The sequence below is a fragment of the Prionailurus bengalensis genome, chromosome D1, assembly GCF_016509475.1.
Source record: "Prionailurus bengalensis isolate Pbe53 chromosome D1, Fcat_Pben_1.1_paternal_pri, whole genome shotgun sequence".
Lineage (NCBI taxonomy): Eukaryota > Metazoa > Chordata > Mammalia > Carnivora > Felidae > Prionailurus > Prionailurus bengalensis.
Window position 1 is genome coordinate 115,534,446 of NC_057346.1, and position 24,449 is coordinate 115,558,894.

General features: G+C 62.2%; 2 protein-coding genes across 4 annotated transcripts; one reads left to right on the top strand and one right to left on the bottom strand.

Moving 5' to 3' along the window:
- The first annotated feature begins 7,068 nt into the window (after positions 1-7,068).
- Positions 7,069-13,483, top strand: GATD1 (glutamine amidotransferase class 1 domain containing 1). 2 transcript variants are annotated; one of them, XM_043582103.1, is made up of 8 exons: positions 7,069-7,203; positions 8,860-8,936; positions 9,441-9,546; positions 9,726-9,833; positions 10,508-10,602; positions 11,459-11,552; positions 11,693-11,804; positions 11,902-13,483. In XM_043582103.1, exons 1-8 carry the CDS (start codon positions 7,140-7,142, stop codon positions 11,906-11,908), a joined length of 663 nt encoding a protein of 220 aa, XP_043438038.1. In that variant the 5' UTR covers positions 7,069-7,139; the 3' UTR covers positions 11,909-13,483. The 2 variants fall into 2 exon arrangements, with proteins under 2 accessions (XP_043438038.1, XP_043438039.1); XM_043582104.1 differs by lacking the exon at positions 11,902-13,483 and having other exon boundaries at positions 7,076-7,203; positions 11,693-11,808.
- A 1,502-nt stretch (positions 13,484-14,985) lies between these two features.
- Positions 14,986-23,594, bottom strand: TALDO1 (transaldolase 1). Of its 2 annotated transcripts, XM_043582102.1 has the most exons (8): positions 23,450-23,594; positions 20,355-20,478; positions 18,887-18,994; positions 18,558-18,689; positions 15,946-16,121; positions 15,650-15,847; positions 15,351-15,496; positions 14,986-15,192 (listed from the first exon to the last, which is right to left on the bottom strand). In XM_043582102.1, exons 1-8 carry the CDS (start codon positions 23,544-23,546, stop codon positions 15,160-15,162), a joined length of 1,014 nt encoding a protein of 337 aa, XP_043438037.1. In that variant the 5' UTR covers positions 23,547-23,594; the 3' UTR covers positions 14,986-15,159. The 2 variants fall into 2 exon arrangements, with proteins under 2 accessions (XP_043438037.1, XP_043438036.1); XM_043582101.1 differs by having other exon boundaries at positions 15,351-15,847; positions 23,450-23,592.
- Positions 23,595-24,449: the final 855 nt, after the last annotated feature.

The window sequence follows — 24,449 nt, forward strand, 5'->3', positions numbered from 1 at the left end:
GCCAAGTCTGAAATAAACTGTATTGTTCAATGGCTGGGCTGGTGTCCTCACCTGCATGGGGCCGGGGGAAGGCTTCCCATCCAGGGTGGGGGGTGGTCACATCCACACCAGCAGGCTTTCCAGGGAGGAGTGGGGAGCTTCAGGTGGCCCTCCCCGGCCCCTCCTGCCACCCCTATGCCTCTGATCCTGCGCCCTGCCCCACCTCAGGCACACACAGCCAGGCCTCGCTGCCCACCCTGACCCTAGATGGGCTCCTGCCCGCAGGCCTGGGCTGCCAGCCACGGTGCACAGGGCAGGGCTGGGACTGGAGCAGCGAGGACACGGGAGGCGGCAGGGGGACCTTGCTCCCCAGGCTGACCCTCTGGCCAGCGGGGCCGGTGGGGGGTGCTTTCTCCGCCACTCTCTGCAGTGAGCTCCCCGTCTGTGGGGGGCACAGAGGACACCGTGAAGGGGGGCTTTCCCCTTCTTACCGCCCCGCTGCCCACAGCTCCCTGAGCCCACTCTGGCCAGACGTCCCACTGGACTGACCCCGGCTGTGGGCAAGGCTGCAGGCGCGTGGGCTGAGGGAGCTAGGTGCCACGGGCCCCAGAAGTGCTCCCGGGGGTCTGCCACCTTGGGCCCCTCCTGCCCCCAGCCTCGTGGAGCTGGCATGCCCGCCCTCCCAGGGTGCGCACCCCATCTAGGTGTCTGCTCCTCAGGCCCAGACAGGTCCTGAAAGCTTCCTCGGAGTGAAAACATCCAAAACAGACCTGCCTGCCTCGCCCAGACACGCCCCCTCCGGGTCCAGGAACCTCCTTCTGACCTGGCTGCTCCGGCTACCCGGCCACGTGGGGGCGCCTGCGGGGTGGACACTGCCCAGAGGCCCGGCCTCCTGCCCGGCGGCCCGAGGGCGCCCTGGCTGCCCTCCGGCCACGCGGGGCCACCCGCCACCCGTCTGCCGTCCAGTCCCCGCTGCCATTTTCTCCACTCTGTGGCTTGCTCCTTAAAAACAGACAAACCCCTCTGATATTTTAGAGGATTTTTGCCACGAGCAGAGGCGACCGTGAGGACGAGTCCGGAGTCCAGAGCTTGGCCTTTGACACACATACCCCCCCGAGGCTGCCCATCGGATTCGCCGGTTCACAGCGCACTCAGGTGGTTTCCAAACGTTTGCAACTTCAGACACAGCAGAGATGAAAATCCTTGTAACTCCCCTTGTCCCATGTGTCCTGGGGTGGGACGTGTGTGTGATTCACGTAACATAAAATGTACCAACTCTTCTGTTTAAGTGTTTACCTTGAGAGAGCGCGACAGCAGGAGAAGGGGCAGAGACAGAGGGAGAGAGAGAATCCCAGGCAGGCTCCGCACTGTCAGGGCAGAGCCCGACTCAGGGGCTCAAACCCACGAACCGTGAGATCATGACCTGAGCTGAAACCAAGAGTCATCGCTTCACCGACAGAGCCACCCAGGTGCCCCTAAAAAGTACCATCTTCCCCGACTCTAAGCGCGCAGCTCAGGGGCACTGAGCACGTTCACGCTGTTATGCGGCCGTCCCCACCCTCCATCTCCAGAACTTTCCATCTTCCCAAACGGAAGCTCTGTCCCCGTGAAACACGGACCCCGGCCCCTCCCCCCAGCCCCGGCGCCCACCGTCCGCTCTCCGTCTCCGGGAATCTGGAGACTCCAGGGGCCTCATGTGAGGGGATCACAGGTGAGCATCACGTCCCCCCGGGTCCATCCACGTGGTGGCAGGTGGCAGAGCCTCCGTCCTCGTCAGGGCGTCCTGTTTCTTTATTTCTGATTTCCCCACATGCTCTGTTACTGGAGTCGCTTCCCTGGCAATGTTAGAATAAGTTAGCCGAGGTCCGGCGGGCCCCATGTGGGGTTCTGATGCCCAGTTTCTGTCTTGTTGCGTCCGCAACTCAGCAATGTAGGGACCTTTCCAAAATGAGGCAAACTCTGAGGGATAATCAGGGCTGGCTGAAATTATTGTTACTACAGAACTACTTTTAAGGTCTAAAAAAAGTACCGTGTATGAAAAAGTACACACAGGGGTGCCTGGGTGGCTCAGGCGCTTGAACGTCTGACTTCCGCTCAGGTCATGATCCCGTGGTTCGTGAGTTTGAGCCCCGAGTCGGGCTCTGTGCTGACGGCATGGAGCCTGTTTCTCCCCCACTCGTGCTCTCTCTCACAAATAAATATTTTAAATATATATATTCATATATAAAAAAAAAAGTACATACAACAGGGGCGGCCGGCTGGCTCAGTCAGTAAAGCATGAGACTCTTGATCTAGGGGTTGTGAGTTTGAGCCCCACATTGGGTTGTAGAGACCACTTAAAAAATAAAAACTTTAAAAATGTACATGCTCTAAATCTAAATCACACTTACAAGGACATCAGAAAAACTCAGGTGCGAGCATTGTCTCCTGGACAGAGGCGTCCACTGGCTGGATGCTGCCAGACGGGGACCCTGCCCCCCTCCCCGCGGCACAGGGGTTCCCCAGAGACCTAGAGTCTCAGCCCGTTTGCTGAGCCTTTTGTGCCGCAGCTAAGGTCTCCCTACGGCCATGCCATGTGGTGTCACGTGTGGGCTTCGCAGGGCACGTGTGAGCAGGTTGTGAGGACGCAGGCGACGTGCGTGTGTCCACTTTGTTTTCCCCTCTAGCACCCCTTCCTCCCCCAAGAGCGGGAAACTCCTCTTTGGGGAACTCCCATCCTGGCAGGTGTTCTTGGTGTGACCAGGGGGTAGAGCTGGTCACTGTCTCGGGACCCTGCCCTCCCCAGATATAGGCAAGGAGCCAAGTGGGGTCCTGTAGATCCTCTCTTCCTTGGTTGGGGCAGACTGACCAGGCACGGTGGCAATCTCACTGCCTCCGAGTCGCTGGGGTCAGTCCTCCCTGACTTCTGGGGCTTGGTCTTCGGGGTCTGCCCTGGCCCAGCGGCCCCTGACCTCACACTTGGTCCCAGGGCCACACTGGCAGAGGCTCCTGGGTCCCAGTGCGCCTGCACATTTCTGTCTGGTGTTTTGGCCAAGGCAGGGCTGGTGAGGGCTGTCAGGATTGCCCCGCAGGGTGAGGGGCTGTGCCGCCTGCCTGGTGGCCGCAGCACAGCGGGGGACTGTCACCAGGAGAGCAGCTTCCCCTCGGGCTGCTGCAGAGAACGTTCAGGTGATGTCCCTGGGACCCGTCTGGGAACAAAGGATGAGTGTAAGCCGGCAGCTGCCTCCCCCCACCTCGGTGGTACCTGGAGGTGTTTGAGGGGACCCCCATTCAGACTCTCCTCTGGGTCCTCCCATCCACCCGCTGATCCCTGTCCTAATGTCCTGGGCAGGACACGCAGCCTGCCTGTCACATCACCCCACTCCAGGCCACCAAACTGCCCACTTGTCTGACATCTTCCAGCCACACCCTGCCAGCCCGGGGGCGGGTGGGGAACCAGCTACTCCCACCCTGTCAACAGCACCACCGAGCTCTACACTAGGTGAAGGGATCCTGTGCTCCCAGCCCACTGCCCTGGCCTCAGCAGCCCCCCATGCCCTAGGGGCTGCCATTTGCCACCCCCTGCTGTCTGGTTCAGGGCCTGCAGGACTCACAAGTGCCTGGGGTCTAAGTCTCCAGACCCCACCCGGCCCAGCCTCAGCCAAAGAAAAACCAGGAGCTGAGGGGTCCGAGCCCAGCTGGGAAGAGGGGTGCATCTGGGGCCAGAGACATGAGTCACCTGGCGGGCGGCCTGGCCGGCAGGGCTGCCCATGACACACCCGCCCTGAGAGAGAGGCCAGTCCCAAGTCTCCTGAGGTCCACCCAGTGGTTGGGCTGAGCTAATGGGGGTGGGGGGCGAGGGGGGCTTGTAAGTTTGGAGGGTGTTCTCAGGAGGGGAGTGCTGGGCAAACGGTGCATCTGGTGCCCATGGGCTTTGAGGGACAGTTAGGAGTCTGACAGACAAAGAGGAACTCTAGCATTTCAAAGGGAGGCCTAGCCGGTGCAGAGACACCCAGGACAAGGCTCAGACATGCTCTGAGAATGAGGAAGTTGCCAAGGAAGGAAGGAGGGGAGACTGGAGGTCCTGAGGCATCGGTCAGCCTGCCTGCTGGAAGGTCCTCCAGGAATGGCTCCTCACGCACCCACCCTTCCTCCACCTGGGGCAATTTCCACGGACAGGAACGAAACGACAAATCGTTTTCCTCGTGCGTGACGACAGGTCATGTGATCCCTGCACCTTATGTTTCAGGATCCCTGAACAAAAAGCAAAACCCCGGGTCAAGGGCATCCCTACACCTCCAGCAGAGCCTCTGGGCTCAGTCCCCAAGCACCCCTCCAACCTTACCTGCCCCACCTGAGCAGTCACTATTGGAGGATGAGGTTCCCAAACAGCTTGTAGATGATGCCACAGAACTCCACGCCCATGAGCCCCACACCCCGAGATCTCATGTCTGGGCAGAAGGCCTAGGGAAGAGGCTCAGCAGGATGGAAATGGGAGGTGCCCCCTCCACGGGGCCCTAGAGGGGGAGGCCCTTCCCCTTGGGCCTGGATCCTTCCCAGGAGACAGTCATCCAGATGTGGGCCACTGGCTGCAGACCCGTCTGGTCCGCCGAGGCCCTCCTGTGCTCCACTCCTGGGAGGAAGGGTTACCTGCCAGTCTTTCCCTCTGTAGCAGCCCCAATCACGCCCAAAGCAGGACCTGGGTAGCACCCTCTCCTCGCCTGCTGGAGGTGAGGGGGGTCTAAGGGGCAGGGGGGCTGACCCACTGGAATGGGAACCCACTCAGGAAGTAGGCAGATGAGCCAGCACAGCTGGGGGTGTGCAGAGGGCAAGAGACCACAAGCCCACCTGGGGGGCACCCCCACCTCGGGCTCACCCCAGCCACCATGACGGGGCCTCAGGCGTCATCCTGTCCAGGTCCTTACTGTCCACAGGGACACACACCGAGTGGCAGGCTGCTGCCAGACCCGGAATGAGGCTCCTGGTTGGCAAGGCCCCATATCAGCACACCTGTCCCTGTGCAGGCTGCCCACCCCAACTCCACATGCCACAGGGGACCCAGACCCTTACAGGTGCCCGTGCTGGGAGCCGCTGAGGGGCCCAAGCACGCCGCCCTGGACTGGGGTCAGGGTCATGCACACGTGCGAGAGCAAGAGCGCACATACGGGGGACGTGGACTAGGTGTGCTCCGCCTGCTGGGGTGGGTGGGTCCAGCCGGCAGGCATCGTGCAAGGGCCGGGGTGTGCAGTGGGGCGCACGCTGGTGCACACACATGCATACAACAGCCTTGCTGCACGGTGTCACAGCCAGGCTTCCTTTTCCATCCTCTTAGCGACGGAGACGACCAAAGTGGCTTAATGAGCCTGTGATGCAGGAGGAGGTGGGTGCTAGGGCTGCCCTGGGGTGAGGGTGGGGGGGGGGGGGACAGTGCCAGCAGGAGGATCCCGTGGTCCCTGCTGCAGCCTGGCGTCTCCAGCCCCTGGGTCCCACGAATGTGCATGGTGGGGAAGCTCTTCATGTGGCTAGGCCCAGCTTGTGTTCTGACCTTAGTCCTGTTGGTTTCCATCCAAAGTCCCTCACCCACCCAACACGGCTCCTGTCCCCTGTCCCCTGTCCTGAGGCCCTGCCAGCGCCAGGAGGCCCTAGCTCCTGCTTCACTCTGGAGGGAGGGTCCTGCAGGGGTTGAGGTCCTGTGTCGCTGCTAGTCAGGACTCCTGGGAGTGTGGGGCTTAGCCAGGCAGAGGACAGAGCCAGGGGCGGTGGAGGAGGGGTACCCCGGAGATGCACCTCGGCCTAGACTCACCCACTCTGGCATTTCTTACCCATGACCAAGGTTTCCCTACTCAGGGCAGAGGCTGGCAGGACCTTGGGGGAACCCTGATGCCCGCCCCTCCACCCTGGAAGCAGGGGGTCCTGGAGGTGGCCTGTGGGGCCAAAGGGTGAAGCTGCTTCTCTTAACTATCAGCTTGCGCCCAAGCCCCTCCCTGCTCTCCAGCCCAGGCCTTAGAGAACACCCAGGAATCTGCTGATGGCCCACCCGACTGCCTCCTAGACAATCTATGGAAACACTGCTCCAAATGCAGCTTGGCCAAACAACATCCTAGATTTCCTTACCAAACTCAGCACCCTGAAGCATCTCAGGAAGTGATACCCACATTCCTCCAGGGACTCATTGAGCCCCAGTGACCCTGGATACCTCTGTCTCCCCACAACCATCCTGGTGAGGCAGAACCCATCCATCCTGCCCCCGCTTCCGTGGACACCTGCACACCCTCCCTGGCCTCCAGACTCCCACCCTGCCCTCACCAGGACCCACCACTGCAGGCCCACCCTCCGTGCCCCAGGTGAGTGGTTCATCCAGCTCCTCAGATGTGCCCCCCCTATTACCCATCTGAGCTCCCACCCCAGCCCCCACCCCCTCTCCCTGTTAGCCTGCCCACTCCACTGCTCTTCTCACTAACAAACGAATGTCACCTTCTATGAATCCATATCCCAGCCCTCACCCCCAAGACATGAGCCCCACTGGGCAGGGCGCTTTGCCCCTGGCATTCCACGTTATGTCTTCAGTCTCAGTGATCAAGTATTAAATGTCCAAATCCACGAGGCAGCGACCATCATCCACGGGAAGGGACCCTGGTCCGCTGGGGGGTGGGGGGAACCTTCGCCTACAGGGAGGGACCTCCATCAACGAGGAGAGACCGTGATGTACAGGGAGGGGTCTTCGTCCACAGGGAGGGACCCACGTCCACGGGGCGCAGACCTCCGTCCACGGGCAGGGGCCTTCTCTCCCGGTTCCCGCTCCTGCCCCAAGGGACGAGGGAGGCACCGTGTTCCTGACTGTGTCCAGGGGCCGGGCCAGGGGTGTGCTCAGGGCCGCTGAGGGGTCCCGCCGGGAAGTCAGCCCGCGCTCTGGGGCCAAGGTCTGAGCCCCCCGGACGCCCTCCGCCCCGCTCACGGAGCTGGAGAGGTCTCGGGCCCAAGGCGCAGTCGCACGGGGCGGACTCCGCCCCTGACGCGCGCTGGGGGGCGGGGCCTGGAGGGAGGGGGCACGGCGCGTGACCCTGGCGCCGCATTGGCCCCGCAGCGAAGCGCCGCGACACGTGACCGGCGATCCCGGCCCGCGCGCGCACACGCACGTACACTTCACGCACGCGCAGGCCGCACCGGCCCCGGCCGAGCCCATGGCGTCCGAGCGGCTGCAGAGCCGGCCCGCCTGCCTGCTGGTGGCCAGCGGCGCCGCCGAGGGTGAGGCTCGCGAGGGCGGGCGGGCGTCCAGCGGCGCGGGCGGGGAGGCAGGTGGAAGACCCGCCGTGGAGAGGGAGCGTCGCCAGTGTCCCGGGCGCGGGGGCGCTGGCTGACCGCCGGGGGGCCCCGCGCCCCGGCGTTTCTGTGGGAAGAGAGCGGGTCTCGGGCTGGCGCCCGCAGGTGCCGCCTCGGGGGCGGGCAGGCCTCAGTGTGGGGAGGGGCGGGGGGTTTCTGAGGGGCCGGGTGGGGAGGCGGCAGGCCTGGGGACCGGGGCCTTTCGGAGCAGGTGGGTCATGAGCCTGTGCCCACCTGTCTGCTGGCTGGCCCTGCGCACACCCAGGAGGGTGAGGGGTTGGGGAAGTTTGGTTCTGGGGAACGGAAATGTGCGGGGGCAGAGAACCCTCAGACCCGCCAGGTGGTGAAGGCACCAGGAGGGGCCGGCGTGGGGCTCGAGCAGGACAGCGGGGCTGGTGGGTCTGCGATTCCGTGCAGATTCTCGCTCAGGACCAGCAGGGAAGGAACGAACCGACGGGCGGGGAGGCAGCTGACTGTCCTGAGCATCTGTGCTTCCTTTGTCGGAGGGAAGTGATGAGCCCTTGGTCACGTGGTGGGGGAGGTGGCGACCCAGGGTTGGGACCTGGGGTCTGGCTCTGGAGCCTGGTCTCCTTGTATTCTGGCGGCGCAAGAGGGTGAGGGAGAGGATTGCAGGTCGTGGAGTCACTGTGTGCTGAGCCCCAGGGGCCCTGAGCGCTGTGCCCACACTGAGGGTGGGAGGAGACACGGGGAAGGGGTCGGTCCTGGAGAGGCAGGTTGGGGGGTACAACCAAAGGTGGCTGCGGAGTGGATGAGGGTGAGGAGGCGTTGGGCCAGCTTGGCGGTGCGGTGCGGAAGGGATGTTGAGGACGTGGGGTGGGGACACAGCTCTGACCAGGCCACGAGGCACTGTAGGCAGGATGAGGGTTCCGGCCAGAGTCCCTTGAGGAGGTCCTGGGGTGAAGCAGTGTTCAAGGAACTGAGAGCACCATCAGGCAAAGTCTGGGGGACGATTTGTGGGTACTGTCTTTGCTCAGCGCGTGCACTCTGCTCGATACGTATTAGTACAAAAGGACGAATAAAGATGGAGAAGAGGTTTGGGGGTGGGGTCGGGGATTGGGGTAAAGGTGGAAGGGTGCACACCAATCCCGTTTAGAAGCAGATAGCTCCAGCCCCAGCAGCCAGGAATCTTGTGGGCCAGACGTGGACAGAAGAGGGCTGTGAGCAGCACTGGGGATGGGAGGGTCCGGGAGCCTGGTGAGCAGAGGCCACGTGTCCTTTAGTGAGAGGGTCCTGCTGACCCTTGCCCACCCCCCAGGACATAGGGCTTGCTCAGTGTTGCCTCTCCCTGGCTGAATGTAGGGGGAGTGGGGGGTGGGCTCAGTCGATGCCCTTGGGTTTGCACTTGGGTTTGTCTTCTGGAAAGGCCTTTAGTAGTCAGGCCAGGGAGAGAGCCTGTCCTTTGGGGGCGGGGCCTGTGGGCTGGGGCTGTGAGAGGGGGTCCTCCATTGGGGTGGGGGACCAGGAGAGGACTCCAGGCTGGAGCTGGGAGTGTGTGCCCTGCTGCCCCTCGTGCTGCCCCCAGAGCCTCGTGGCCTTTTTAGAGCCGCGTTCACCTTGCAGGTGTGTCCGCCCAGTCCTTCCTGCACTGCTTCACGTTGGCTGGCGCCGCCTTCAACCTGCAGGTGGCCACCCCTGGGGTGAGTCCAGCCAGACGCACGGACGGGCTCCCTACCTTTTTGGGGCTGAGGCCGGGGGAGTGCTGTTGGTCTCAGGGAGGAGCAGGGAGCCTCGGGTTGACGTGACCCCGAGAGAGGTGGCCGGGCTGAGGACTCGGACCTTGGTGGCATCGTCAAGCTCTGGCCCCACTGTGGTGCGGGAGACCTTTTGTCGTAGGTCAGCGCCTGCGCACGTGCGCGAGGGTGATATGGACCTTCACCAGTTCTCCAGTTTTCTCTGGCGTGGGCTTTAGGGGTCACAGCGATGCCTCAAGTGTCTGTCACTTGGCATGTTTCTGTTGTCCCCAGTGGGACAGTTGCTGCCACCTTATAGGTGGGAGACGAGGGCCAGCAAGGGGTGGCTGGGGGGTGCGGCGAGGAGGGGTGAGGGGCTGGGCTGTCGGTGCCTTTGTCCCCGAGCTCTCGTCAGCCTCTGAAGTCCCTGTGAACCGACAGTGGGGTGTCTGCCTCTCGGTGCTCCTGCAGGGGAGGACCATAGACTTCGTGGACGTTAACGAGAGCAACGCCCGCTGGGTGCAGGATTTCCGCCTCAAGGCCTACGCGAGCCCCGCCAAGCTGGAGTCCATTGATGGTGAGGGGCCCCGGGGGCCAGAACCTTGGGGGCTCGAGGTGTGGGATCCCGGGGGGGGGGGTTCGTGGCCTCCAGAGTGCTCCCTTGCTTCTGTTTCTGACGCACTTGCCGCGGAGCGCCGTGACCGAGCCGCCCGCGTCCTCGCTGTCTGTGACCGAACTGCCGTGGTCTCCCCCCAGGTGCCCGGTACCACGCCCTCCTGATTCCCAGCTGTCCCGGGGCCCTGGCCGACCTGGCCAGCAGTGGGTCCCTCGCCCGCATCCTCCAGCACTTCCGCTCAGAGAGCAGTAGGTGACCCCTGGGACTGGGGATGTGCGTGGGGCGGCACCAACGGCCGGGAGAGGCCAGTGGGGATGGTTTGGGGGGGCAGACGGGGCAGACGCAGAGAGCCTCTGACTGACCATCGAGGGCGCACGTGCTTGCACGCACAGGTGCACACACACGCGTTGGGGCGCCCCTCCCTGTGCCCCCCACCATGTGCCCCTCGGTCGCTCCCCCTGTGTGTGACCTCTTCCTGGCCTCCGTGGGGGCTGGTGGCTGTTTCCCCCAACTCGCTCTGAGGCGGGTGGGCGACCTGCCGGCTTTGTTCGTCACGGGGTTCAGGGCTGGAGGCCAGCAGGGCCAGGAGAAAGGCTGTTCTGTGGAGATGTGGCACGCTGCCCAGACCTGACAGGGATGGGGACAGGATGCTCATTAGGGACCAACAGACAGAAACCCAGGGCTCCACACAGCGACCTTTGTCAGCGGGAACAGGGCCGCCTGTGTCCAGTGTGGTCTGGACAGAGAGTGGTCATTCCCGGCCGCCGCTGCCACCGTGGGAATGCGCTCCAGCTCCCCCCCTGCAGTTTGGTCACTGGGCCCGTCGCGCCCCATCGGTGGAGGGAGCTCTGAGCTGGGAGATGTGGGGAGAGGGGCAGGGGCCCCGGCGGGTGTCGACCTCAGGCCCCGCCCCTGCTTCCAGAGCCCATCTGTGCTGTTGGTCACGGCGTCGCCGCCCTCTGCTGCGCCACCAACGAGGACCGGTCGTGGGTGTTCCAGGGCTACAGCGTCACGGGGGTGAGTGCGGTGCAAGGGAGGGTCCCAGGTCCCAAGCCGTAGAAGGCTTCAGAGGCCCGCATACGTGCTTGGAGGCACGGGGACTGTCCTCTGGCAAGGGTGACAGTCATGTGCCCAGCCCAGGATCATGGGTTTCCAGCCCCAGGCAGTGGTGCTGCTTGCTTGCCCCTCCTCACCCCTCCCCTGCTGCCCCTCCAGGATGGCCCCAGGGCACAGGCACAGGCTCTGGACAGGGGAGGGGAGCACAGGGTGGGGCTCTTAGTGTGTGTGTGTATGTGTGTGTGTGTGTGTGTGTGTGCGCGTGTGTGTGTGTGTGTGGGGGGGGGGGTGTGGGGGGGTGACTTTGGGATGCCGGGGAAGGAGCAGGGGTCAGGTCAAGACCTTGCTTTTGTCCTTGTCAAGTGCACGGCACCTTTCATGTCCAGGAGTGAGGGAGAGGGCCTGGTCAGACAGGAGGCTGGAGGGAGGGTCCAGACCTTGAGGACTGCGGCCCGACCACTTGGGTCTGCATGGGACCGGCCTGGCCAGTGGTGTGGCCGAGGTTGGGAGGGGGGAGAGCCGCAGGGGCATCTCACTGTGTGCCCCTGCGACCCTGGGGCGGCTGTACCCACGACCCTGTCCCTGGACTCTGCCCGTTGCTACCGAGGGGCTCAGCCCTGAGGCTGCTCGCCCAGCCCAGCTCCTTCACTGGCTCCTGCGCCCTGGGGCCGTGGAGGGGCGCCCGATGGTTTTGTTGTCTGAGCACCTGCGGCGGGAGGGCGGACCCCCTGGAGCAGCGGCGCACAGCCCCAGCCCCGGGGTCCCTGCTTGATTTGGACCTTCCTGACCCCGGGGTGGGAACCCCCTCCCCCCGCAGCCCTCTGTGTACGAGCTCGTCAGGGCGCCTGGCTTTGCCCGCCTGCCCCTCATCGTGGAGGACTTCGTGAAGGACGCGGGCGCCAACTTCAGTGGTGAGCTGGGTGGGGGCCGCGGCTGCGGCTGAGCCCTGGGGGAGGCCCAGGCCAAGTCCTCCCCAGGCCCCTGCGAGGGGAGAGGGGGGCGAGCCCGGCGCGGGCACTGCCTGAGGCCCACGCTCTTGGGGCCCCTGCAGCCAGCGAGCCTGATGCTGTGCACGTGGTGCTGGACCGCCACCTCGTCACGGGCCAGAACGCCAGCTCCACCGTCCCGGCTGTGCAGAATCTGCTCTTCCTGTGCGGCAGCCGGTGAGGGGCCGTGGGGTGGGGGGGTGCGGGCTTCTGGCTCCTGGCTCCTGGCAGGCCCTTTGCCGGAGCCTGACCCCTGACCTGACCTGTCCTGCAGGAAGTGACATGGCTTCCCGCGGAGCCAGCCGGCCTGCCAGTGGACGCTGCCACCTCAGGCCTCCGGGGACCCTGCCTCCGCGACCGCCCCTGAGAGCGACTTTCCCGGCCCCTGCCTGACCCTGTGGGATTGTTGGGGGCCTCCGGGACTGAGCCCTGAGGGGCGTTTTCTTTGGAGCAGAGGGAGAGCTGAGGGCCGATAGGTGGTCTCTGAGAATTCCAAGTGAGCGTAACGCGCAGAGTGGGTCTGAGTCAGCCGCGGGGGTCCTGGTGTGGGGTCTCGGCGCCCCCTGGTCTTCCTGGGCACTGGGTCTCTTGCCCTTGCCTGTCCCTGTCCGCCCAGACTGAGCCTCGCCAGGGCACCGGGATCCCATTTTGTGTGGTGACGGTGCCTGGACTGCTGCCCCCACCGCTGTGGGTGTTGGGGGGCTGTGCTAGCTCCCGGCCCCCAGAACGCCCCCGGACCGGCGGGTGCTGAAGGAGCCGCCCTAACTGTAGTCCTTGCCTGGTGTGTGGTTTCGCATTGTGATGGCGGCACTGCGCCAGGCCAGGGTGGACCCAGGGGCAGGTGTCACCACGCTCCTGAGGGAAACGTGCTCGTGTGTCTTCAGAGCGGTGCTGCTGGCCCACAGCGCTGCTGCCGGGTGGCCTCCAGGCTTGCAGCCGCACCTCTGCTTGTGAAGTAGAGGTGACAGCGGCACAGGCCCTACCAGGCGGGAGGCCTTGCGTGTGGCTGGCCTGGGTCTGGGGTGGCGGTCGGTCCGCACCATCCAGGACCCCGCAGGCCTTTGCTGGGGAGGCCCCTTCCCGGTGCGTCCGGATCACCCTGTGGTCTCCTCGGGGTGCCTGGCCCAGGCTGCGGCCCACGGTGGGACCTCCAGGAGCCGCCCGGGCCTTCTTGTGGGTCCCACCTTCCGCCGGCCCCTCCCCATCTGGGCCCAGCTCTGCACCCAGCCCCTTGGAACAGAGGAGGAGCAAGGAAGCAAGGCATCCCTGGGTCTCAGGCCGCTCCTTCCAGTGCCGCAGACCACTCTGAGATGCTCCCACACCCCGTCCGCTTCGGGTGTTTGCTGGGAGCACTGTACCAGGAGCTCCTGACACCGCTGTCGCCCTGCTCTGTGCCCACTGCGGGCTGGCCACCTGCACCCAGGGGCCTTGGTCCTACTCTGCCTGCACGGATCACCGCAGGTTTCTTAAAGATCACGCCTCGTGGGTGTCATCTGTACCATCTACAGAGAGCTGGTGATGGTTTTGCTTCTGAGTGTCAGATCAAGGTGCGGCGGGCCCTGCCGAGCGCCCCACACAGCCGCTTCCTGGGCAGCCACTGTGGCTCGGCCCTGGCTTTGCCAGGTCAGGGTGTGGGGCTGGGGGTGCCTCCAGGCTTCTAGAAATGCGGGCACCCCCCCCCGGAAGGGGCAGGGTGTGGGTGTGGGCAGTCTGCTGCTCTGAGATGCCCCCACATGCCTAGGGCTTTAAAACAGACCCTGACGTCCGCCTGCAGGAAATGATCTACGGGAACAACGCGTAAGCGTCTGTAGCAGCATTAGTCACAATAACAAACGTAAAACAAATTGTAGTTTCCATGACCCGTGTATTTTTTTTTGTTTATTTTGAGAGTGAGTGCGAATGGGGAAGGTGCAGAGAAAGAGGGAGACAGGCTCTAAGCAGGTTCCATGCCATCAGCACAGCGCCTGGCACGGGGCTTGAACCCATGGACCGTGGGATCATGATCTGGGCGGAAACCAAGAGTTGGATGCTTAACCAGCAGAGCTCCTCAGGCGCCCCAACCCAAGCATTCTCACTACCAGGCGATACTAACGTCCAGGTGGTAGAGCAACGAAGCTCTGAGAACATCCTCCAGACTGGACCCTGAGAACATCATGCAAAGGAGCCAGATGTCAAGGGCCACGTGTGCGAGCCTATTACCCAAACTACCTAGAAAACCCAAAGTACCGTTGTTTGTGGGTGGGAGGCTGGGGCGAAGGAACAGGAAACCTTTCAGGGTGGGGGCAGTGTTTCGGAGCTCCGTGGTCTGCAGGGTCTAAGTACTAATGTCACCAGCCCATACGTGTGGGTGAGTGGGTGGGCTCGATGCATGTTGATCGTACCCAGTCACACAGACCCGATGCCCGGGGTCGGGATTGGGGGCAGATTCCAAGTCCTAGGGTGCAGCCAGCTTGGAGGGGAAGGCCTGGCCCCAGCCTGCCTGTCAGCCGAGACCTCGATGAGCCTCAGGTACAAAGCCGCCAGTCAGACACCCAGCAGCCCCCCCTGCTGTGACCTGCCTGCTCCCTGCACACCCTGAGGTGGTTCTCAGCAGAGGCTGGGCCAGCTGGGGCCAGGCTCGTGTACCTGAGGTGATGCAGCCCACCGTGGGCCCTGTGCCCAGAACCCCACCCTTGGCAAGGTGGCCATTCTGGAACCAACACCATGCCCTGATGCTCTGGCCCCAGCAGAAAGTTGGGGGGGCCCGGGCATCTCTAGAAAGCTGTGGGGGACAGCATTGTGCACTTGGTGGCGCTCCCAGGGAGAAGGGGGCACTGGCCTCCCTGCTGGCCCTTAGTGGGACCCAGGGCTGTCCCTGACCCCTGTCTTCACCTGCACAGACCCGGAATGGTCAGCCGGAACCCTCCCTACCTGGAGGGCAGATGGGTAGCCTGTGACCCTAACGTGACCTCTTCTGGGCAGCCTCGCCCAGCCTCCCGTGCCTCTTCTGGTGGGACAGAGGGGCTACCCCGGGGGCCCCCGTCACTGCCCCCAACAAGCCCTTCCCGGTGTAGTAGGTGTTGCGCCAGTGGACGTGTCCATTTGAGGCCACGCCACACTGGGCACTCAGGGCTTGGAGGTAACAGCCAGCACATACCCAACCGTCCCCCCGGGTGGCACCCACACGGGAACCAAAGCAGCAGGGATGCCCCTGGGTGCTCCCGCCCCCTGGCTCCAGCCACACTCAGCACAGGCTCCAGGCCCAGGTGAGGGCCTGCAACTGCATCACCCCAGCTGGACTCCGGTTGTAGCCTTGGTTGTAGCCAAAGGCGGGGGCAGCGGTGCCGGGGGGAGGGGCTGCGGCGAGTCAGGAACGGAGCACAAGAAAAGTGATTGCTTTAATGAGTTAGGCAAAATTTTACACAGAATCTAGGATCCATCCGGGCTCCAACCGGTAAAAAATGCACAATTCATCGCCAGGCCTATCACTCGCCCCCTCAGGTGGTGCAGATCCGTGCTCCGGCCTCAGGCACCTCCGGCCTCAGGCACCGGGCTACTTTCCGTTCTCTGCGCCGAACATGCGTTCCTAGGGAGGGAGACGGAAAAGTGTGCCAGGTGCCAGGAAAGGCCTTTGGGACCGGGGCTGCGCCAGAGTCCGCCTGCCCAGGTTGCCAGAGGAGCCGACACCCCCGAGTCCCCAGGGGAGGTCCCAGCCCTGCCCGACTCGAGCCCTGGGGCGCTCACCATCAGCACGCGCTCCAGCTTCACGGCGTCGGCAGCAAACTTGCGGATGCCGTCTGAGAGCTTCTCCACGGCCATCTGGTCTTCGTTGTGCAGCCAGCGGAAGGCCTTCTCATCCAGGTGCACCTTCTCCAGGTCGCTCGCCTGGGCTGGGAGCACGGGCATCACCCAGGGCCTTCTGCACCGCCCCCCACCCCGTGCCCCTCCAGGCCCCGGGCCCTTGGGCTCCAGACACAGGTGGGACGCGGTCCTTGCCCCTGGGCTGCACCCGCCCCGCGGTGACCAGGGTGAGACGGCCTTACCCGCCTTGGCCGACAGCATGGGTGCCAGCTTGCTGTTGTCCTTGAGCAGCTCCCCCAGCAGCTTGGGCGAGATGGTGAGGAAGTCACAGCCCGCCAGCGCCTTGATCTCGCCGGTGTTGCGGAAGGAGGCGCCCATGACGATGGTCTTGTAGCCAAACTTCTTGTAGTAGTTGTAGATCTTGGTGACGCTCTTCACTCCTGCGGTGACACACACCGGGTTCCTGAGTGGCCTCCCCGCCGACAGCGCCGCCCAGAGCCGCCACCCCCCCGACCCTGCGCCCCGCCGCGCCCCTCACCGGGGTCCTCCAGGGGCTCGTAGGCCTTCTTGTCTGTGTTGGCCACATGCCAGTCGAGGATGCGCCCCACGAAGGGGGAGATGAGCGTCACCCCCGCCTCGGCGCAGGCCACGGCCTGGGCAAAGGAGAAGAGCAGCGTCATGTTGCAGTGGATGCCGTGCTGCTCTTCCAGCTCCCTGAGGGGACAGGGCGGGGTGAGCCAGGCCGGGGGGCCCCGGGAACCCGCGCGGGACCCCGTGTGACCTGGAAAGAGGCTCGCGATTCACTCAGGGGACAGGCGGGATCGGGGTGGCCCCCCCTCCCCCCCACGGCACCCACATCTGCCACAGTCACCCGGGCTCTCCCTGGCCAGTGGGTGATGGGTGACTGGGATTTTCGTCGAACCCACATTTCAAAACAGAGAGAAAAGGCAAGACAGGCCCCCTGGGAGACAGTGGGCCTCTCCGGCCCAGACACGCACATCTGCACCTGGGACCCCAGTCCCACGCCACCTCCCAGAGCTGGCCGGGGCCGGACACCGCGGACTCACCTGACCACGGTACCGTCCCGCCCTCTGTCCCCCACCCCCTCCCCGCATCCTGCAGCCTCCCTGCGTCACCACCCACCAGGACGTGCTGGGGTTGACCCGAGATAGGGCAATGCCCACTCTGCCATGCGCTGCGGAGTGAGCTGGGACGGCCGAGCCTGTGCTCAGGCCCCTCTAGGCACATTTCTACCCCAAGGGACAGCTTCCAAGTGGCCTCCATGGCAGCGTTCGAGAAGTATGGCTGCGGAGAGCGAGGACTGGGCGGCCAGCCTCTACCACGTCTCGTGTGTGGCACAGCCATACGTGTTCCCGGCGTGGGCACCCGCAGCTCAGGCCGGCCCACGGGAGGTGCCGCGCTCGAGGCCAGGCCCTCCTATGACCACCACCTCGATGACCCGGCAGCTGCGCGGGTCCGACCTGACTGGCTAAGTGGAGGCGTTTTCGGAAGCGGCCGGTGGGGCGCTCTGGGAAGGTGGCTTTATCAAAGTGTGAGACAGGAGACAGACACTGTGGGGAAACAGTCCCTGAGCAGAGGACTCACGAAGGACAGGACTCTGTTCCATCTAACACTGAGATGGTGAAAGACAGAGTGCAGAAGAAACAAGCCAGATTTGGCAGCGAAGGACACAGTCGACGCAGCTAATCCTCAAGAGGACTCTGGTCTGATCTGGACGGGGCTCCGTCTGCACAGCAAGTTTCCAGCGACCACGAGGACTGCGCATGGGCGCCGCCCAGCCTTGCGTGCGGCGAGCCACGTGCCATCGGGCACGGCCCCGGGCTCTGCTTGCTTAGCCCAGGCGCCCACGTGCTGACCGTGCTGCTCGGGGAGGTTTGCAGCCTCGTGGCACCATGTGGATGTGGCCTCAGAAGCGGCTCGGACACGGGGCACCTCGCTAGCTCGGTCGGTTCCGGGTCTGACTGGCCCAGGTGATGATCTCGTGGTTTGTGGGTTCGAGCCCCACGTCGGGCTCTATGCTGACAGCCTGGAGCCTGCTTCGGATTCTGTGTCTCCCTCTCTCTCTCCCTCTGCCCCTCCCCCGCTTGTGCTCTGTCTCTGTCTCAAGAATAAATAAAAACATTAAAACAAACCAAAACAGAAGTGGCTGGGACACATCTCAGCCCCATCCTGACCCGGATCTCAGTCTGCACGAGTGAGTGTCGGAGGCGGTGGCCAGGACCCCGGGAGGTGCAGCTGCCTGTACGTGTCCGTGTTAATGGCACTTTCTTTCCGGCCTGGCCGTGCGGCCCAAGGACTCGGGACACTTGCGGGAGCAACGAGCCGCGGAGGGCTCGGGAAAGGGATGTGGTGAGCGGGACCAACTGACTCGGGGTCAAGAACAATATCTAGGGTTCTCAAAAGATTTTCCAAACACTGCTGACAGAAATGACAAGTATCAAAGTAAAGGAGAAAAAACTGTGGCCGCAGACGGCACAGCCAGTGGGACACGGCCGGGACGGTGCTGAGGGGCAGCACGACGTGGCAACCCTACCCCCACGAGCGTGTCCCCAAGACGTACGCCACGTGCCCAAACCTGGACATGGACGTTCAAGGCAGCATCACCCGTGACGGCCCCAAAGGAGGACACACAAAATGCGGTGTAGATACAAGGGAGCATTAGCCTTAACAGGGACACAGCCCGGACACACGCTGCCACTTGGGTGAACCTCGAACACCTGCCACGTGAGGGAAGCCAGACACAAAAGGTCACGTGTTCTGTGATTCTGTTGACGTGAGACACGCGGAACAGGCAAAGCCAGAGAGACAGAAAGCGGGTGAGTGGCCGCAGGTGTTAAGGGGCCCAGAAAACCCACGCCCCATCGTGCAAGAGACGCCCTCGCTGGCACGGAGGCTCAGGTGTCGGTGGCCTCCGGGCAGGGACCGCTCGGGGCAGCTCAGCACACCTGGGACAACAACCGGTCGGCTCTTTACAGGTGGTGCCGGCGGGAGGACGGGAGCCTGGGGCCTCGCGGAGGCCTCGCGCCTCTCTGGACGCGGCCACCCCGCACCCCGCCACCGGGAGGAGGGCCCCCCACGCGGCGCCCACCCCGGAACCTCCTGCAGAATTCCCCTCGCAGGGGTACTTACTTTCCGGCCTGAATCCCTTCCCAGGTGGACGACAGCTTTATAAGGACCTGGTCCTTGCTGATCCCGGCCTCCTGGTAGAGCTCGATGAGGCGCCTGGCACGGGCCACCATGGCGTCCTTGTCGAAGGACAACCTAGGACAACAAGGAGCGGCCTCGCCTCACGACACCCACCGAGAAGGACCAGCCTCACACCCCTCCAGGGGCCTACGCAGGACACAGGCTGGACGCCAGTCGCCGCACAGGGGGCACCGCCCCGCGCTCCTCACTGAGCGAGGCTGCGGCACCACGCGGGCCTACGGGCCCCCGAGCCCATCCACCCGAGTCCTCACCTGGCATCCACTTCTGTGGATACACGGCCCGGAACCTTCTTCAATATTTCTGCTCCAAACAACACAAAAAGCTTATCCATGGCATTTTTAATCTGTTCCTCCTGTGACCTAAAATTCAAGGGAAAAAATTAGGTCAAAAGGTTGTTAGTTTTAAGGGCACGGGACTCTACAAAACAAATTCCTTTCCCTCATCTTCCCCCCCTTTTTCTAATGTTTATTTATGTATTTTGAGAGAGAGAAAGAGAGAGAGCAGGAACGGGGCGAGGGGCACAGAGAGAACCTCAAGCAGGCTCCGCACTGTCAGCACAGAGCCCTACGCGGGGCTTGATCTCAGGAACCATGAGATCACCACCTGAGCTGAAATCAGGAGTCGGATGCTTAACCGACTAAACCCCCCCAGGCGCCCCTCGTCTTCCTTTTCTTAAACAAACAAGAAAACCCCAAGAAAACAAAACACACACTTTTCCCCCTGAACTATGGTAAAACACACACAGCATAACAGTCACCACCGTGACCGTGTCTAAGAGCTCAGCTCGGGCATGCCAACGCTACCGTCTGCCTGCGGAACTTCCATCGTGCCAAACCGAATCCCTGCACCTTGTGGCACTTGACAAAAATAACCTCCTCCGTCCCCTTGCAGTGGCCTGGGCAGGCGAGTGCGGAGCGCAGTGGTTTCCAAAACGGCGCCCCGTCCGGGGGTCCTCGCCAGCCCAGCGCACACGGGAAAATCTCCACCCCGTGCATTGTGGGCGAGGACCCGTGGGGGGTGGCTGGACACAGGGATCGCTAAGAGCACCACCTCGTCACCCAATGCCAGAAGCACCGAGGCCTTGGGGACACAACGAGGTGAAAGAGCATGACAAGGGACAGGCAGCTGGCTGAGGCGGGGGCCGTCCCTGGTGGAGGGCAGGGCACACATCACGCCCGCACGCCGCCCCGACCCGCGCATCCCCCAGGTACTCCCTCGGCTGTGCACTGTCACCCTGATGAAAACTTAAAGTGACATCAGGAAGGGGTACGTGGAGGGGGAGGAGCAGGGACAGATGGTAGATGGGCACCAGGGAACGTTCTAGGAGGTTCACGTACTCCAGGACCGGATTGTGGGGACGGCCGCACCACTGAATACATTTATCAGAACACACGGAGCTGTGCGCTTGGCGAGTCTTACTCTAGTAAAGCTGTTAAGAGATAATAAGACGACAGAAGGCAGGTCGCTGATCGCCGGGGCCGGGAGACTCGCCACAAGAGGGGAGGGAGGGACTTTCGGGGTGCTGCACCTTAACTGGGGAGTTTACAGAGGGTACACGCTCCGGTAAACGACATTCATTGAACCGGACACGTCCTATGGCTGCAGTTTCCTCCATGTAAATGACACTCTGAGAAAGTTGATAAAAACAAACACAAAAAACCCAGCTTCCAGAGTCTAAGAGGCTCAAGAACTAAAATGCGGTTGCGACCCTGAGCTCACCCGCCCAGCTTCTTGCCGTAGGCGATGGCCTCGTCCAGCAGCCCCTCGTAGGCGGGCATCTGTGCCGCGGCCAGGATCAGGGAGGGGTTGGTGGTGGCGTCCTGGGGCTTGTACTCATCGATGGCTAGGGAAAAGATCAAGGAGAGCAGGAGAGTCGGTGGGGTGCTCACTCCCCCCCCCCCCCCCCGCCCAGTCCTCCACGAGTCCCCCAGACACGGACACAGAGTCGCACTTCGCACACATTCCTTCCCTGTCCCGGAAGGCTGGGCAAGGGGCGGCGGTTTGCACAGTAACAAAACAACCACCAAGATTAAGGCCAGAGATCAAATAGAAATGAGCTCCTGTGAGGGCTGGTTCACCGCTGAGGCGCAAGGGAGGCCGGGAGGCGCTGGAAGAAGCTGGAAAGGCACTTCCTGCCGCCACACCGGGGCCAGCAGGCACGCGGGCAAGTCAGCGAGTGACAGCACGCGGTTACATTCAACGACCACTTGCCTTCGTGCCACTCTCCTTTCTTTTTTCACCCTAGCTTGTTCTTAGTAACCGAGCCAGGAATGAGGAGAGACCAAGGAGGCGGAACCCGGAGCCTCACTGACCCGACGCTGTCAGGGCAGAGTGTGGACGAGCAGGGCCGGCCGACAGCCACTAGCCCCACCGCCCACCCCCCACCCCCACCCCGCCCCCTGCATCACGCTGCTCACCTCTGGAGGGTTGGCTGGGGCGGTAAACTGACTGCGTGACTGAAAAGTAGCATTTTCAAAGTGCCCTTTGATGACAAGAGTACAGAGACGGAGAACAGATTGGGGGCTTCCAGGAACGGGGAAGGGGGGCAGCTCTCAGGGGCCCAAGGGACGTCTGTGTTCTAACTGTCCGGGGGCACAAGAGTCTACGCGTGTTATCACTCACTGTGGGCAATGCCGCTCCCCACCCCCTTTCAGGTTTCAAGCTGGGGAACACTGAGCCACGCCTGCCACCGTGCTGGCACCAAGTTCCTGCTTCTAACAGCACACCCACGGTCACATATAATGTCACCTCTGGCGGACAGCAGGCGAGTATACATGGGATTCTATGGGCTAATTTCACAACTTCCTGGGAGTCTATATTTCAAAATAATAAGAAGTGCTCTGGGGTGGTGTTTTTGCAGGTGTGTCAAAATTCACGGAGGAATGCACTGAAATGGTGCCTTTTGTTACATAAAATTAGGTCTTGATAAGGCTGACTTTCAGCAAACTTAAGAACAAAACCAATACTTATCTTGAGTCAACATGTGGGCTTCAGGGTCCAGGGAACTTAAACCGAATGTGAAACTGGGGGGTAGGGGCATTGTTCAGTAAAGAGCACCCATGGCTTCGATTGTATTTTCGAAGAGGTGTATGACCCACCCCACCCCCAACTCCTGCCAAGGTCACTTCACAAAATGACCACAAAACCGGATACTCAATTTACAACTATGTCATGTTTACGGATATACGTTATTAACTAATGCACATTTGTTAAAACTAAAAAATGATGGGCACTTGGGTGGCTCAGTGGTTAAGCATCTGACTTCAGCTCAGGTCATGATCTCACAGTTCGTGGGTTCGAGCCCCGCATCAGGCTCTGTGCTAACAGCGCGGAGCCTGGGGCCTCCTTTGGATTCTGTGTCTCCCTCTCTCTCTGCCCTTCCCCCACTCGTGCTCTCTCTCTCTCTCTCAAAAATAAATAAACATTAAAAAAATATGTCAACACTTGGGTTTAGATTTTGTTTTAATTGTTAATGTTTATTCACTTTTGAGAGAGACAGAGCATGAGCAGGGGAGGGGCAGAGAGAGAGGGAGACCCAGAATCCCAAGCAGGCTCCAGGCTCCAACCTGTCAGCAGAGAGCCCAACGCGGGGCTTGAACTCACAAACTGCGGGATCATGACCTGAGCCAAAGTTGGACACTTAACTGCCTGAACCACCCAGGCACCCCTAGATATTTCTTTCTTTTTTTTTTTTATTATTCTTGAGGAGACAGAGAATTCCAAGCAGGTTCATTCAGTAAGTGCCCAAATCTTGATTTCAGCTCAGGTGGTGATATCACGGTTCGTGAGTTCCAGCCCCGTGTCAGGCTCTGGGCTGACACTGTGGAGCCTGCTTTGGATTTTGTGTCGCTCACTCTCTCTGCCTCCTCCACATTCTCTCTCTCTCAAAAATAAATAAATAAACATTAAAAAAAAAAAAAAAGGCAGCCAAATGTGCGCGTTCACTCTCCTAGATAAACAACCCTCTTACTCAGAGTTGCCAAAGAGGAATTAAGGCCTGTTTGTCAAGCCACCATGAGAAAGCAGAAAAGAAAGGAAGTCACTCTGTATTGTGTGCCCCACAACACTCATCCCATGAGCGTTTCACAATTTTCCTGAAAATCTTGTTTGTTAGGCTGGGCACGGAGCGCTAGGGATTAACGGTATCGCCCTTCCCTCCGCCCATCTGTGTTTCCCTGGTTCTCCCCGGTGAGCACAAGTCTAACTCCGGAAAATCTAAATTTCAACAGCAGGACAACCTTTGCTTTCCTAGGAGCACTGAGCTTTACCCACGCAGTGCCGCGGCCCCAGGCTGTGGATGTCCACCCAGGGGGACACCCTGCCACTGACAGTCACCTGCGGCTACGGCTGTCCCCGGCGGGGTGGGAAGATGTGCAACAGGAGATTGCAAAAGCTGGTCTTTCTGGGCCCAGAACTGACTCAAGTTCCTGCTCAGTAGGTCAACCTGTGCCGAATAAACCTGCACCTCGTGGGCAAGGGGTCCAGGTGGAAACCAGTTCCAGGTCCTCCTTGAATTTCTTCCTCAGCATAAAGCCTCGGAAAGCCCTCCCGGGGTTCCCAACAGCTCGGAGGGGGCCCCCTGCCCACCCCAGCCTGCTGCGCTCTTCAACCGCTCCCCTCAGCCCCTGCGCTCCCTCCTCCCCGACCCGCACCGGCCCTCCCCGCTTCGGGACCCCCGATCCCGGGCCCGCCCCCCCCTCAGGACCCCGATTCCCCGGCCGCCTCGCCCCCCCCCCGCCCCCCCACCCCGGGCCCCGCCGGCCCTCCGCGTCCACGAACACCCGCCCCCAGCACGGCCAGTCAGCGCGCCTCACCGTGGAAGTCGCCCGTGTCGGCCACCACGGTGGTGAACTGCTTGAGCTGCTCCAGCGCGCTCTCCATCCTCTGCCGCTTTACGGGGGAGCCCGACATGGCGAAGCGGCGGCGGAGCGCGGCGGCCCACAATGCCCCGGGGGCCCCTCCGCGCCGGCCAATCGGAGAGCGGCGCGGGAAGGCGGGGCCGAGGGCGCCTCCGCCGCGGGGCGAAGCCCCGCCCGGGCGACGAAGCCCCGCCCCGGCGACGAAGCCCCGCCCCGGTTAGAGTGGGCCTGTGTCCCTGTCCCCCAGTCTTCGTGGGGCTGCAGGCGTCCGGGATGCACCTCCCGCCCTCAGCCTGGCCCGGCGCCCCCTCCAGGCCCTCACTCCCAAGACAGACGTGCTCATTGCCTGGGAAGGAGCCGGCTGGAGACTAGGGCCCTGTGGATTCATTCTCTCCTGCACAGATCCAGAGCCCTTCCTTGCCTTTGGTTCTGGCAATCTGTCCCAGATAAGGAACATGAAGTTCAGAAAGTGTCCCAAAGGCACTATCCATGAAATCTGTCGCAGGAAGCATATAACTGCTGGTTTTATATAGGTTGTTTCTCTCTCTCTCTTTTTCTTTCTTTTTTTTTTTTTTTAATTTTTTTTTAATGTTTATTTATTTTTGGGACAGAGAGAGACAGAGCATGAACGGGGGAGGGGCAGAGAGAGAGGGAGACACAGAATCGGAAGCAGGCTCCAGGCTCCGAGCCATCAGCCGAGAGCCCGACGCGGGGCTCGAACTCACGGACCACGAGATCGTGACCTGAGCTGAAGTCGGACGCTTAACCGACTGAGCCACCCAGGCGCCCCTCTCTCTCTTTTTCTTAATGTTTATTTATTTTTGAAGGAAAGAGAGACAGGGTGTGAGTGGGGGAGGGGCAGAGAGAGAGGGAGACACAGAATCCGAAGCAGGTTCCAGGCTCTGAGCTGTCAGCACAGAGCCCGATGCGGGGCTCGACCTCACGAACCATGAGA

Bases quoted from the DNA above. Each gene is read 5' to 3' on its own strand.
- GATD1 (XM_043582103.1), top strand. From the start codon at position 7,140: ATGGCGTCCGAGCGGCTGCAGAGCCGGCCCGCCTGCCTGCTGGTGGCC. The intron at 7,204-8,859 runs GTGAGGCTCGCG...TTCACCTTGCAG, and splicing joins GGCCAGCGGCGCCGCCGAGG to GTGTGTCCGCCCAGTCCTTC. The intron at 9,547-9,725 runs GTGAGGGGCCCC...GTCTCCCCCCAG, and splicing joins CAAGCTGGAGTCCATTGATG to GTGCCCGGTACCACGCCCTC.
- TALDO1 (XM_043582101.1), bottom strand. From the start codon at position 23,546: ATGTCGGGCTCCCCCGTAAAGCGGCAGAGGATGGAGAGCGCGCTGGAG. The intron at 18,690-18,886 runs GTGAGGACTCGG...TTGTTGTCCTAG, and splicing joins TCCACAGAAGTGGATGCCAG to GTTGTCCTTCGACAAGGACG. The intron at 16,122-18,557 runs GTAAGTACCCCT...CTGTCCCCTCAG, and splicing joins GAAGGGATTCAGGCCGGAAA to GGAGCTGGAAGAGCAGCACG.